The sequence below is a fragment of the Mustela putorius genome, unplaced genomic scaffold (assembly GCF_011764305.1).
Source record: "Mustela putorius furo isolate JIRA1106 unplaced genomic scaffold, ASM1176430v1.1 tig00000129_pilon_pilon_pilon, whole genome shotgun sequence".
In the NCBI taxonomy this organism is placed as follows: Eukaryota; Metazoa; Chordata; class Mammalia; order Carnivora; family Mustelidae; genus Mustela; species Mustela putorius.
Genome location: NW_025421290.1, coordinates 21,817,121 through 21,831,194, shown reverse-complemented (window position 1 = coordinate 21,831,194; position 14,074 = coordinate 21,817,121). Strand labels below are relative to the sequence as shown.

The 14,074-nt window shown below is 40.4% G+C and overlaps 1 protein-coding gene across 3 annotated transcripts in view; it reads left to right on the top strand.

Annotated features, from left to right (window-relative positions):
• Positions 1-14,074, top strand: part of DCAF5 (DDB1 and CUL4 associated factor 5) — a 101,835-nt gene that overhangs the window by 68,248 nt on the left and 19,513 nt on the right. For all 3 annotated transcript variants that reach the window (XM_045070929.1, XM_045070932.1, XM_045070920.1), the window contains exon 7: positions 4,356-4,422. In XM_045070929.1, the coding sequence (XP_044926864.1) occupies positions 4,356-4,422 (67 nt within the window). The remainder of the gene's footprint in view (positions 1-4,355; positions 4,423-14,074) is intronic.

Sequence of the window (14,074 nt, the reverse complement as noted above, 5' to 3'; positions counted from 1 at the left end):
TTTTGGATAAACTCCAATTATTTTTAAATGTGTCTAAGGAAACTTTTTAATTGAAGTCTTGTGGGATTAGTCTTTGGGTTTCCTTGTCTCGAGAATATTTATGAAGTGATTTGTCAAGTAACCATGACCCAGCAGCTTAGAGACTTCTAGTTCTAATCAGATTTCCACCATTCCCTCACAGAGAAAGCATAGAATCCTAAATTAAATGAGCTTTAGAGAGTGTCTGTTACGGCTCCTATAACAGAATAGCACAGACAGGGTGTCTTATAAATTACAGTTTCTTTCTCACAATTCTGGAAGCTGAAAGTCCAAGATGAGGGTACCAACATGGCTGGTTCTGGTGAAGGCTGTCTTTAGGGTTGCAGAACATGAACTTCTCTCTGTATCCTCACATAGCGGAAGGCACCTGGGACATCTGTTGGGTCTCTTATTTATTTATTTTTTTAAAAGATTTCTTTATTATGAATCTTTTTTTTTTTTTAAAGATTTATTTATTTATTTATTTGACAGATCACAAGTAGGCTTGATCCCAGGACCCTGGGATCACGACCCAAGCTGAAGGCAGAGGCATTAACCCACTGAGCCACCCAGGTGCCCCTATTATGAGACTTTTTAACAAAGATTTTATTTATTTATTGGAGAGAGAGAATAAGCGAGAGCACAAGCAGGGGGAGGAACAGAGGGAGAGGGATAAGCAGACTCCCCACCAAGCAGGGAGCCCAGCGCAGGGCTCGATCCCAGGACCCTAGGATCATGACCTGAGTCAAAGGCAGTTGCTTAACTGACCAAGCAACCCAGGCGGCCTTGTTGGGTCTCTTATTAAGACTGCTAATTCTTGGGCGCCTGGGTGGCTCAGTGGTTTAAGCCGCTGCCTTCGGCTCAGGTCATGATCTCGGGGTCCTGGGATCGAGTCCCGCATCGGGCTCTCTGCTCAGCAGGGAGCCTGCTTCCCTCTCTCTCTGCCTGCCTCTCCATCTACTTGTGATTTCTCTCTGTCAAATAAATAAATAAAATCTTTAAAAAAAAAAAAAAAAAAAAAAAAGACTGCTAATTCTTTTCATGAAGGCTCTACCCTATTCCCTAATCACCTCCCAAAGGCCGCACCTCCTGATACCATCACATTGGGCATTAGGATTCCAAAATGTATATTTGGTGGCGAACACAAACATTCAGAAAATAATAGAGAGCTACCAAGTGAGGAAATTGGGCCCATTTTCTTTTTCCACTGTGCCCTGAGCTAAATCACCTAACCCCTATGGATAACATTTTCTTTATCTTTAAACATGCCTTTCTCTGCCTCCTTCCTCACTTTCTTACAAGTATTTTGAGGACTGGTGAATTGATTTTTTAATTATTGTAAAGTATTTACATAAGGCATGAAGTTGTGTGTCAGTTGAACTTCACAGTTTTTGGAATTGTTCAGTGTCATTTTTAAGTCAAGTTTTCTGTAGAAAACTGTAGGCCCTGGTGGTCTGGATGGCTCAGTCAGTTAAGTGTTCAACTCTTGATTTTAGCTCAAGTCACAATCTCAGTGTTGTGAGATGGAGCCCCCACATTAGGCTCTGTGCTGGGCTTGCAACCTGCTTAAGCTTCTCTCTCTCTCACCCTTTGCCTCTCCCCTCCGTGCCTCTTTTTAAAAAAAGAAGAAGAAGAAAACAAAACTATAGGCCCTTCTTTTTCTAGGAAATAAGGGGATGATGCCAAAAGGCAGAAAGTAGTGCTGACTTCAGCTTAAAGCAGTATACTTTTGTTAATCTTTGCAAATAAATGAGCTATCAGGGTTGCTGACTTGTTGCTGTTAGACAATGCTTTTATAAGTCCTCATTAAAATCAGTCTGGTTCAGTGTCCTATCTGAGATCAAGTAGTTTGAAACTGCCACGTAGATGGGGATTGCTTATGATTGTAGCACTAACTCATGGCTGTGTGGTGATGGCTTCCTGTTCAAAGATGTCCGTTGACAGCAGGGACGTTCAGGATGCTTACACTTGGAAAAAGATCTCTGGGAAGCTCCTAATTTTTTTGTTCTGCATTAGAAGTGTTTTTGAAAAATTGTGATAAAATATACATAACATAGCAATCACTATGTAGACTGTATGGAGGCACCTGGAAAAATTAAAAATAGAACTACCCTATGATGCAGTAATTCCACTACTGGGTATTTGTCCAAAGAAAATGAAAATACTAATTTGAAGAGATACATTCACCCCTGTGTTTTTTGCAGCATTATTTATGGTAGCTAAGCTATGGAAGCAACCCAAGTGTGCATCAACAGATGAATGGATTAAGAAGATTGTGTATGTGTGTGTGTGTGTGTACACATACATGAGTGAATACATGAGTGTATACAAGTGTATACATACACGCACATGTGTGTATATATATATATGTATGTGTGTATATATATGTATGAAATATTTACCATAAAAAAATAATGATATCTTGCCATTTGCAACAATGTGCATGGACCTAGCGTGTTATTATATTAAGTGATATCAGTCAGACAGAGAAAGACAAATCTTAGAGAAAGACAAACTGGTGGTTGTCAGAGGGAAGGTGGGGTTAGGGAGATGTGGAATAGGTGAAGGGGATTAAAAGGCACACACTTCCGGTTATAAGTAAGTCACGGATTTGCAAAGTATAGCATAGGGATAATGTAGTCAATAATAATGTGATAGTGTGTGGTGACAGATGGTAACTACACTTATCATGGTGAACATTGAATAATATGTAGAAATGTCAAAACATTATGTTGTACACCTGAAAGTAGTATAGTATTGTAGGTCAACTATGCTTCAATAATACAAAACTTAAATGTATGTATATATACAACAAAACCTTCCATTATAATCATTTTTAAGTGTGCTGTTCTGTGGCATTAGCTGCATTCAGATTGTTGTATAGCCATCACCACCATCCATTTCTAGAACTTTTTCATCCTACTAAACTGAAACTCCATACCCATTAAGCAGCAATTCTCCTGTCCTTCCTCCCCCTAGTCCTTGGCAACTACCATTCTACTTTCTATCTCTATGAATTTGGGTACCCTAGGCACCTAGGGTGAACCATACAATATTTGTTGAACCATACAATATTTGTCTTTTTGTATCTGGCTTATTTCACTTAGCATAATGCATTTAGGATTCATCCATATTGTAGCACAGGTCAGAATTTCCTTTTTAAGGCTAAATAATAGTCTGTTATATGTGTATACCTAATTTTATTTATTCATTCATCCATCGATGGACATTTGGGTTCCACATTTGGCTGTTGTAGGCATTCTTTTATGAACATTGGTGTACAGATAGCTCAAGTCCCTGCTTTGAGTTCTTTAACATACACCTAGGAGTGGAATTTCTGGGTCATATGGTAGTTCTGTGTTTAACTTTTTTTTTTTTTTAATATTTTATTTATTTATTTGACAGAGAGAGAGATCACAAGCAGGCAGAGTGACAGCCAGTGGGGGGAGGGGGAAGCAGGCTGCCTACTGAGCGGAGAGCCTGATGTGGGGCTTGATCCCAGGACCCCAAGATCATAAAGTGAGCTGGAGGCAGAGGCTTTAACCCACTGAGCCACCTAGGTGCCCCTATGTTTAACTTTTTTTTTTTTTTTTTTAATTTGACAGAGATCACAAGTAGGCAAAGAGGCAGGCAGAGAGAGAGAGAGAGAGGAGAAAGTAGGCTCCCTGCTGAGCAGAGAGCCCGATGGAGGGCTCGATCCCAGGACCCTGGGACCATGACCTGAGCTGAAGGCAGAGGCTTTAACCTACTGAGCCACGCAGGCGCCCTTATGTTTAACTTTTTGAGGAACCTCTGTACTGTATTCCATAGTGTTTGCACCATTTAATATTCCCACCAACAATGCACAGGGATTCAATTTCATCACATCCTTGCCAACACTTGTTTTCTGTTTTTTTGTTTTGTTTTATTTTGTTACTTTTCGTGTGTGTGTGTGTGTGTGTGTTTTGTTTTTTTTTGGTATTAGCCATCCCAATGACTTTGAAATGGTATCTCATTGTGATTTTTTCATTTCCCTAATGATTAGTGATGCTGAGCATCTTTACATGTACTTATTAGGCATTTATATATTTTCTTTGGAGAAATAGCTGTTCAAGTCCTTTACCCATTTTGGAATTAGGTTGTTTTGGTTTATTGCTGAGTTTCAGCCAGTGAACCTTTTAATTGGCAAATAACATTAAAGAGGGTATTTGCTGTGTGATGCCTTACGAATATTTGCCCATTTGTCTCATTTATTTTTTAAAAAATCTTTCTCTATATAGATAGGTAGATAGATGTAGATATTTTATCAGTCAAGATATAAATAATAAATGTGTGGTTTTTTTTTTTTATCCCAACAGTATATCCTTTCAGGCTCTGATGACTTCAACCTGTACATGTGGAGAATTCCTGCAGATCCAGAAGCAGGTAAGTATATCCCTAGCATGAACCTACTGCTAATGTTGGCTCTGTTGATTGACCTTTGGCATATGTTGTGCCCTGAAGGGAGTGATCTGTAGAAATAGGATGATATTTCTCTTTTAATATAGTAAGTTTATCAGAAAAGTGACCAAGGGAAATTTAAACATAAAAAAGTAGAAGCCAGATTTCACTATAACCTCATACAGACAGATCCTTATTGACTTAGTGATGCTCATATTTCTTCCCAAGAACTTTCTTTAGACTTCATAGATCTCCATTATGTCCATTTTCCTTGCTCCTATTTCACCCCTGGAATATTTTTATCTTGCTTTCTCTTTTTATCCATCTGCATATTCTTGTTTATTTTTCTAGGGTCTTTTCCTTTCCTTTGGCCTCCTTGCTGATGGTAACTAAAGGGTAACTTTCTTTGTTGATGGACAAGTTCAGGCCCTGGGGTTTGGCTGATCCCAGATATCAAAGAAATTTAGAAAGAAATAGTTTTGCATTTCTCTAGATGTATTCTGAAAAATGCCTGCAGCTTTCCATGAATTTGGATCTAGGCCATCTGAGCTTTCAAACATCATGGATCATTCTTCATTCTTGATAATGGTGTCTTCACGTACTCAGTTCAGTCTTCCACTGGTTGCTTCCTACTGGTAGAAAAATGTCTGTTTTTTATCCTCAGGACAGCTCAATATAGCCATCTGCTCCAGGTGATACATGGCATCAAACTGGAAAATGGCCATTAGGAAAGTAATAGAGGATTATGCCAAGTTTATTACCTAAAATTTGTCTAGTCCTCAGTGTTTAGGGAAGTTTTTGGTTTGCTTGTTGCTGAATTAACAATATTGTTACCAAATGTCTGCCTTTCAAAACTTGTTGAAGCCCACTTTTGATGTAACCATCCTATTACTGTGGTCTGGTTACTAAACAATTTGCAAAAGACCTTTTTTTCCTTCTGGAATTTAGAAAGCATGAGTGAAGCAGCTTACTTGTGAAGCACAACCAGATGAAACAGCAGCGGTCTAGCTGAACAAAAGTGATATTCTAGCATTAGACTATTATGTCTCCACCCCCTGGTCTTATAGATTGATTATCTGAGGATTAATCTTTGGGCTTAATTATATCTTTTACCTGATCTTAAAAAGCTTTTAATTATTAAGTCAGTGTGATTTTTTTTTAAAGATTGTATTTATTTATTTGGCAGAGAGAGATCACAAGTAGGCAGAGATGCAGGCTGGGGGGGGGGGGGTGGAGCAGGCTCCCCACTGAGCAGAGAACCTGATGTGGGGCTCGATCCCAGGACCCTGAGATCATGACCTGAGCTGAAGGCAGAGGCTTAACCCACTGAGCCACCCAGGCGCCCAAGTCAATGTGATTTTTTAAAATAGAAAATGGATAGCCCCCTTCCCCTAAGCTGTTCTCTGGAATCTTTTTCATGTTTGTATAAAGAGAGAATAGGGAAGAATTAACAATAGTATTACAGATTTTTTTTCCTCTCCCAGCTTATTTTTGTACTGATTTAGGTATGGGCCACAGTGGACTGACTTTTTAAGTATAGATGACTATGCAGTCTTCGGGTCAGCAGGGATCTGATAGCTGACTTAGGATTCCAATATTAAAACTGGGAAATGGATACCCAGACTTTCCAAGGGTATTCTAGGCACAGCTGCTTTAAAGGTATTCCATTTCTAGATTCTCAAATTCTATATGTTTTCTTTCATAAAATCAGTATTCCTAGGAAAGTACCCATTCTCCTTTCCCACTGCCCCTTTCCTCTTCTTTCACTTTAGAAAACAAAAACAAAACCTAGGAAACCAAAAATACTCCATAAATTTCCAACCATTTGCTCTAAGAGTTAGAAACCTCCAAGGTGCAAAAATATATTAGGCTGAAATGTCTGGGGGCAGGGGGCGGGAATAGGTAATGTGGAAATACTATTTCAAGGAGGAAAAACGAATGATGTAAAATTTCTATTAAAAAAGTACTTGTAGGGGCACCTGGGTGGCTCAGTGGGTTGGGCCTCTGCCGTCAGCTTGGATCATGGTCTCAGGGTGCTGGGATTGAGCCCCGCATTGGGCTCTCTGCTCACCGGGGAGCCTGCCTCCCCCCCCTCCTCTGCCTGCCTCTCTCCTACTTGTGATCTCTCTTTCTGTCAAGTAGATAAATAAAATTTAAAAAAATAAATAAATAAAATAAAAAATAAAAAATAAATTTAAAAGGTACTTGTAGGGGTGCCTAGGGGCTCAGTAGGTTAAAAGCCTCTGCCTTTGGCTCAGGTCATGATCTCAGGGTCCTGGGATCAAGCCCCACATCGGGCCCTCTGCTCCTCAGGGAACCTGCCTCCCCCACTCTCTGCCCTCCTATCTACCTACTTGTGATCTCTTTCTCTCTGCCAAATAAATAAATAAAATCTTTAAAAAAAAAAAAGTGCTTGGGCGCCTGGGTGGCTCAGTGGGTTAAAGGTTAAAGCCTCTGTCTTCAGCTCAGATCATGATCTGAGGGTCCTGGGATCGAGGCCCACACACTCTGCTCGGCGGGGAGCCTGGTTCACCCTCTCTGCCTACTTTTGATCACTCTCTGTGTCAAATAAATAAAATCTTTTAAAAAAATTTTTTTTAATTAAAAAAAAATTACTTGTAGGGCTTCAGATCCCACAGAGTATACAGTGGTGGCTCCCACTGCACAGTAACTACAATAGTCACAAAAGCCATAAAGGTGTCTGTGGCAACAAAGTGTGCTAGAAACACTCAAGTTCTGAAGAAGGCAGAGCCCTTCTAGCCCACCCACAGGTGCTGCCCCTCATCTGTCCTGGGGCATGTGCACAGAACCTGCAGATTGGGCCACCACAGAAGAAATCAGAATTTGCTCTGGTCACGTGGGTTGATATGACAGAATCTAGAGGTGCCCCAATCCCATGGCCAATCTTCCCTGTAGGACATTTGCTGAGTGCTAGGGTTGTCCTGGGAACTATGGGACTGGCCCTGAGAGGCGGAATGCAGGTGGGTCCCACCTTAACACAGTATTTTGAAGACAAAGCACCGCCCACCCCCCCTGCACCCCGCCATGGGAGGGGCCTGCTCTATGGAGCTTTTGCCAGAGCATACCTGGGAAAGGAGGATAAAGAGCTAAGCTTAAAATCTCTAAGGGACAGAACATTCAGAGCAGAGAACAACAGAGACTTGCCAGACTCTCCATTAAAAGCCCAAGAGGTGGGGCGCCTGGCTGGCTCAGTCTGTAGAGCTGCAGCTCTTGATCTTAGGGTTGTGCGTTCAAGCCCCACATTGGACATAGAGATTAATTTGAAAAAATAAAAAAAAAAAAAAGGCCCAAAAGGCTTACACTCAAGGATGGGCTGGACCAGGAAGGATCAGTGAACTATCCCGTAATCTCCTGGTGCTTAGGACACAGACCACAGTTTGAGAAAGGCACCTGCAACAAGCACACTGTAGGTCTTGACTTGAGATATCTGAAGCCAGAAGTAGATGTATTCTTACTAAAGAAGCAACCCAGCACTGAACTGGTTCCTCCCGATTAGATTGAGGTTGATCAAGCCCTTACTTTATTTTCTCAAGAGTAGAATGGGGAATGCCATAAGGAGGAAATCAGCTTTGGTCTGTGTGTTCGTCTGCTAGGGCTGCGATAACAAAATCCCACAAAATGGGCGACTTAAACCACAAAAATACATCTTTTCACAGTTCTGGAGCTTAGAAGTCCAAGAGAAAGGTGCCGGCAAGTTTGATTTCTCCTGAGGCCTTTCTCCTTGGCTTGCAAATGACCACCTTCTCACTGCGTGCTCACATGACCTTTTCTCTGTGCACATACATCACTGGTGTCCCTTTTTCTTAGGAGGATACTGGTCTCATTGGATTATAACTTCATTTAACCTTAATTACTTCCTTAAAGGCCCTATCTCCAAATACAGTCAAATTAGGATTTAGGGCTTCAGCATATGTTTTGGGGGAGATAATTTAGTCCATAGCAGTCTCTATGGTTTTTTTATACTCCATGTCTAGCATATGATAACAAATAATGAGGCATGAAAATGTGGCTAGTAATCAAGAGTGAAAATATAATCGATAGGAGCCATCCACAGTATTATCCATATATTGAAGTTAACAGATAAGGACTTCAAATGTTATAAACAAACAAAATAGAAAAAAAAGATGGAGAATTTCAGTGGAGAATTGTAATCTATTTAGAAAATCACATAGACATTATAAAACTGAAAACTGTATCTAAAACTAAGACTTTATTGGGCGGGTTTAACCTGCAGTGAGTGGACAGGCTTGGTGAATAAAAGGCAGGTTAATAAAAGCTATCAAAGGACAATGGGAACAGAGAACAGAAAGAGCACAGTGTAAGAGATAAGAGGTGCACAGATGATTCAGCATAGATGAAATTGAAGTCCCAGGAGGATAAGAGAGAGAAAATGAAGCAGAAGCAATATATGAAGAGACAATAGCTAGAAGAATTTTCTAAAACAAATGAAATAGACTAATTCTCAGATTCAAGAAACTCAGTAACCACAAACAGGATAAATACAATACACTTAGGCACATCATACGTCAGACTATTAGAGACAAAAGATAATGAGAAAAAGCCCAAAAGCAACCTGAGAGAATATACAAATTACCTGTAAATGAGCAACAGTAAGAGTGATGGCCAAATTATGGAAACCAGAATATAATAGAATGATATCTCTCAGGCGCTTAGAGAATTAAAACCTGCCAACCTGAAATTCTATATCCAGGGAAAATATCTACCAAAAATGTAGGTTTAATAAATATACTTTTAAAAAAGAAATTACAGAATTTTAATGCAATTGCTTCACAGCCCTCAGTGAATTAATGCATCTAAATACTGAGGAGTGACAGGTGTGCAACATCTTAATAAGAAAGGCAATTAGACATTATGTGCCTTCTGATAAAAAGAACACAATACTACTGATAGGCTTGCCAAATAAAACAACTCTGAATAAAACCTCAGGATCCAGCTTTCAGTTTGCAGGAAGCACAGAGGACAGAGGAACGTATTGTACTACATTGTGAGCTTACAGTCCACAAAATCCAGAGTTTAGAAACGTTAGGTCAAAGGGCCCATTTTCTCTAGTAAATACATCCTACTGAAAAAAGGAAAGGATGGACAGGAAGAAGCCTATTGTATAAGAAACATAAATGATGGGGTGCTTGGTGGCTCAGTGGGTTAAAGCCTCTGCCTTCGGCTCGGGTCATGATCCCAGGGTTCTGGGATCAAGCCCCACATTGGGCTCTCTGCTCAGCAGGGAGCCTGCTTCCCCCCCTCCCGCCCCGCCTGCCTCTCTGCCTACTCGTGATCTCTGTCAAATAAATAAATAAAATCTTAAAAAAAAAAAAAAAGGAAACATAAATGACATATTAAAACAAAAACCAGATGAAACTATTTAGAAATGCACACTTGGATGAATAAAATCATTAAAAATGCAGGGAGGTGATTAATATAAAGATCAGGTAATAGCCGATTTCATGGGAGGAAAAGGGTTGTAATTGAAATGAGGCACATGAGGCATGGAAATGGACAGAAAAAATGCCATTTTTTGACTTGAATGTCAGTTATAATAGTGTTCACCTTAAAAAACTTTATTAAGCTCCACTTCTTGTGCTGTTTTCTGTATCTTTTTAATTTCTCAATGATGAAACAAATTTGGAAATATGTGTGGGTCAAAGAATAAATCACAATAAAAATACAATTTTCTCAACTAAACATGAAAACAAGTCATCCTGGCATTCATCCTCATGGATACTACAGGGGTATTTGACTATAAAATTTCCTGTTCACGTACCCACCCCGACAATAATTTTTTTCTTGAGTTTCAACTTACATGTGTAAAGTACACTTTTATTGAGGAGTGACTTAAATCTATGCCAGGATGTCCAGCATAATAAAGTGCTTGTTGCTCCAGGGTAACTCCAGCAATTAGAAAGTTCTTCCGTAAGTCTTACTCTGTTTCCCGGGAGTTGAATGCTGTCTTACTGAGAATGGCCTCTCTTCCTCTTTGTAGCCTTTTGCTCATTTGAAGGTAGCTTTCCTGTCCTCTTCTAGATCTCTCCAGAGATAGCATCTTCGGCCCACCCCCGCCCCGATGTTCAGTTTTGCATTTTCTCAAAGAAATGATTTTTTAAAAAATTTTATTTATTCATTTGACAGAAAGAGATCACAAGTAGGCAGAGAGGCAGGCAGAGAGGAGGGAGGGAAGCAGGATTCCTGCTGAGCAGAAAGCCTGATGCAGGGCTTGATCCCAGGACCCTGAGATCATGACCTGAGCTGAAGACAGAGGCTTAACCCACTGAGCCTCCCAGGCACTCCAAAAGAAATGATTTTATGTTTCTTTACCGTACTGATTTCTCTCCTCCAGATTTGTTCTACCTTTGTTTAAGGATTAACTAAATAAGCTCAGCAGATGAAGCCTGGCTAGACCAGAGGAAAATCTTGGCTCCTTGATATTAAGTGTGTTGCAGGGTGTTTCAGGAAGTACACTCAAGATCACATAAACTGTTTTTGGAGGTCACAGAACCTGTGATCTGCTCAAACTTAGAGTTGGCTAGGGGCCCCCATGGTGTCTACATGGGCTGTCGTTGGTCCTGGATCCCCATTCTTTATTTGATGCTTGGATTTCTTTGTACACAAGACAAAGAATAGGACCTTATGATTGCTTGTCTTTCTTGTTGGATTCACTAACTCGTAATTGAGGGGTTTGTTTTCTCTTTATTACCATTCCACATTACATCATCAGGGTATCACAGTAAGTCTGTCTCTTTGATCGTCATCTTGTTCTGCATGTAACTAAGCACCTTTTGTGATTATTTTTCATAAACCTTGGCTCTTTTGGGGAATTCAACCTTCCTGCCATTCTTCTGACGACCCACCCACATTCTTTTCCTTTGTTAATATAGCTTTCCTTTTTCTTTCTGTTCTTTTTAATCTTTTTTTATAACTTTCACAGTTTTTATAATTAAGTACTTCTTGTTATCAAAATAATACAGGTATATAATTTTTAATCAAATTAAGATATTACAAAACTTATTTTTTAAAAATGCAACAGTTCCTTTCTCTTCCTATAATTCATGCTATCTTTGAATTTTCAGTTTTGGACATTCTCTGTTGCCTTTCTACTCTTAAAATCAGCTACCTTTCCAGAAGGGAATCTTTATCTAGGATCTGCAGGATATTTGCCTGGCATTTGAGCCATGACTCTAAGAGCCAAATAAGGGAATGGAGCTGTGAATCTCACAGGTCTATGCACAGATTTCTGCTTGATCCCACCCTCCACTGCACCTGGTGTCTCCAGTCCATAACCTCTTTAGGTTGACTTCAGCTTGCAACCCCTAGGTCTCTGCCTGTTGTGGAATGGGGAGCTACCTGGACATATGTGCTCAGAGGAGGAGTATAATGGTGTAACTGCTCTTTATACAGGCTTTTAATTCCCCCTGGTTCTGGCCCTACTCTTAAGCCTGGCTTCTGGGATACTTAGCCCCTCTCATTTTTATATGTAATGTCTCTATATTTAAATGTTGACAATTCATAATTTTAAAAATACTCAGCAGTGTTTGGCAAGCCAGACATATGAGGACTAGATGTGGCCCTTGGGTTCTAGCTTTGAATGCTTAGATGACAAAAAGTCTGTGGGGAAATCCTTACTCGAATCTGTCTCCTCTTTGATTTAATCAAAATATGGGACGAGGCTGAGTTTGTTCTCTCAGTGCATGCCTGCATGCTTGTTGAACAGAAGATACTAAGGCAGGCTAATATGGGGAAGCAGCCTTGCTGTTCTATGCCTTAATGGTCCAACGGGCCATCAGCATTTATTGCAGACCTGCTGTGTGCTTCACAGTGCATACCAGATGCTGAGAAAGCTAGACGGAGAGCAGTCCTGAGCATTAGCCAAAAGCAAGGACATTCTTTTTTTCTCTACTCTCCTGTTCAGAAAGACAGAAAGTCACTGGGGAATTGCAGTGCCAAACTCAAAAGAGATGAAATGTATTTATTATATAAACAGTATAAACTCTTAATCTCTTAAGTAATTTGCATAGGGCTTCATTGTAAGCTAAGGAAATCTTTTTTTTTTAAGATTTTATTTGAAAGAGAGAGATCACAGTAGGCAGTAGGGAGGCAGAGAGGGTTGGGGGGGAGCAGGCTCCCCGCTGAGCAGAGAGCCTGATGTAGGGCTCTATCCCAGGATCCTGAGGTCATGACACAAGCCGAAGGCAGAAGCTTAACCCACTGAGCCACCCAGGTGCCCCAGGAAATCATTTTGAGATATGAGAGCTAATAACCACCATAAAACTTAATACCTGGCAAGGTTAGGCTCAGGTTTTCAGTTGATGTCAAATAATAACTCATTTTCTAAAAACCTCTCCAAAAATTAAAGGACTAGAACTGGGAATTTGGCTGTGGCAAAGAAAAAGCCCATCAGAATGTTTTACACCTCTCAAGTATGTAGGAAGAGCATCTGTTTTAATGTGGTGATTCTGAAGATAAAATAAACAGACCAGCAATTATGTATAGAGCCAGTGTGATATATTGGAAAGAGCATTAGGCTCAAAATCATACCTGGATTCCAGTCCAGTGCTGCCACTAACTAGCTGATGGAGTGATTCTAGGCAAGTTATGTAACAGCAATTGTCTGAGCTTTAGTTTCTGCTGTAAAAACCCTTCCCCTCCCAAGTCCTCATATCACGAAATGATTTAACAGTCTCGGGAGCTTTCTGAAAAATGTGTGTTTTCAAATATAAGACGTTGTTACTGCCTTGTAGAGTAGGATCGTCGTCCACAGATCCGTAATTTCCAAAGCATTTGCTCCCTAGTAACTTAGGTATGGAAGTAATGAATTTGGCAACATGTGGGTGTCTCTGGAAAATCTTCTTATTATCTTCTCCTTCCCTTTCCCCTAATTCTTGTTGGAAAGGGCTTTAAGGTTTTTACAGATAAGACTTGTTTCCCTTGAGATCTGCTTCTATGTGAAGACCTTCCTGTTTATGGAAAGAAACATAATGTAATAGAGTTGGTAGGCCTGCATTTAACTCCTGATCCATTCGTCTAGTTTCTGCTTCGGAAAAATTGTTTAATCTTGCCAAACTTATTTCTTCATCTGTAAGACAAGAACATTAGTGCTATCAACAGTACAGCCAGCGTAATAACATCCACCTCCTGAGGGTGCCGGTGAGGGTGTTTAGCAGCTGCTCTGCCATGACTGTTACTCCTCCGGAAGAAAGCTTTCTCCCTTTGGACTCTTCTCTGAAAAACTCCTTGGAGTCCAAGACTTTGTCTTCCTCTCCCTCAGGAATGGCTGGTTGAGTTGTTGCATCAAGGCTGCTCTTGATTCATTGGTAGTTGAAGAGGGGTAAGGTTCTGTGACAGACTTTTCCCTGAACAGAGGGGAAAACATGCAGTTTCACTGCCCAGTCACTGCAGCCACCCCCACTGCCAGCAGGCCAATGGAAACAGCTGTAAATGCATTTTCATGGGCCTGCACATGTGTGTGTGCTCTGTGTCTCCTCCTTTTTCTAGACCTGTCTTCACTCTCAGTGAGTTAGGCCTGGGCATCTGCCTTTTTTTCCCCCCTCCCTTATGCCTGGAAGAACAACTGTTTTTAATTGGTCACAAGTAGTTGGTTGTAAAC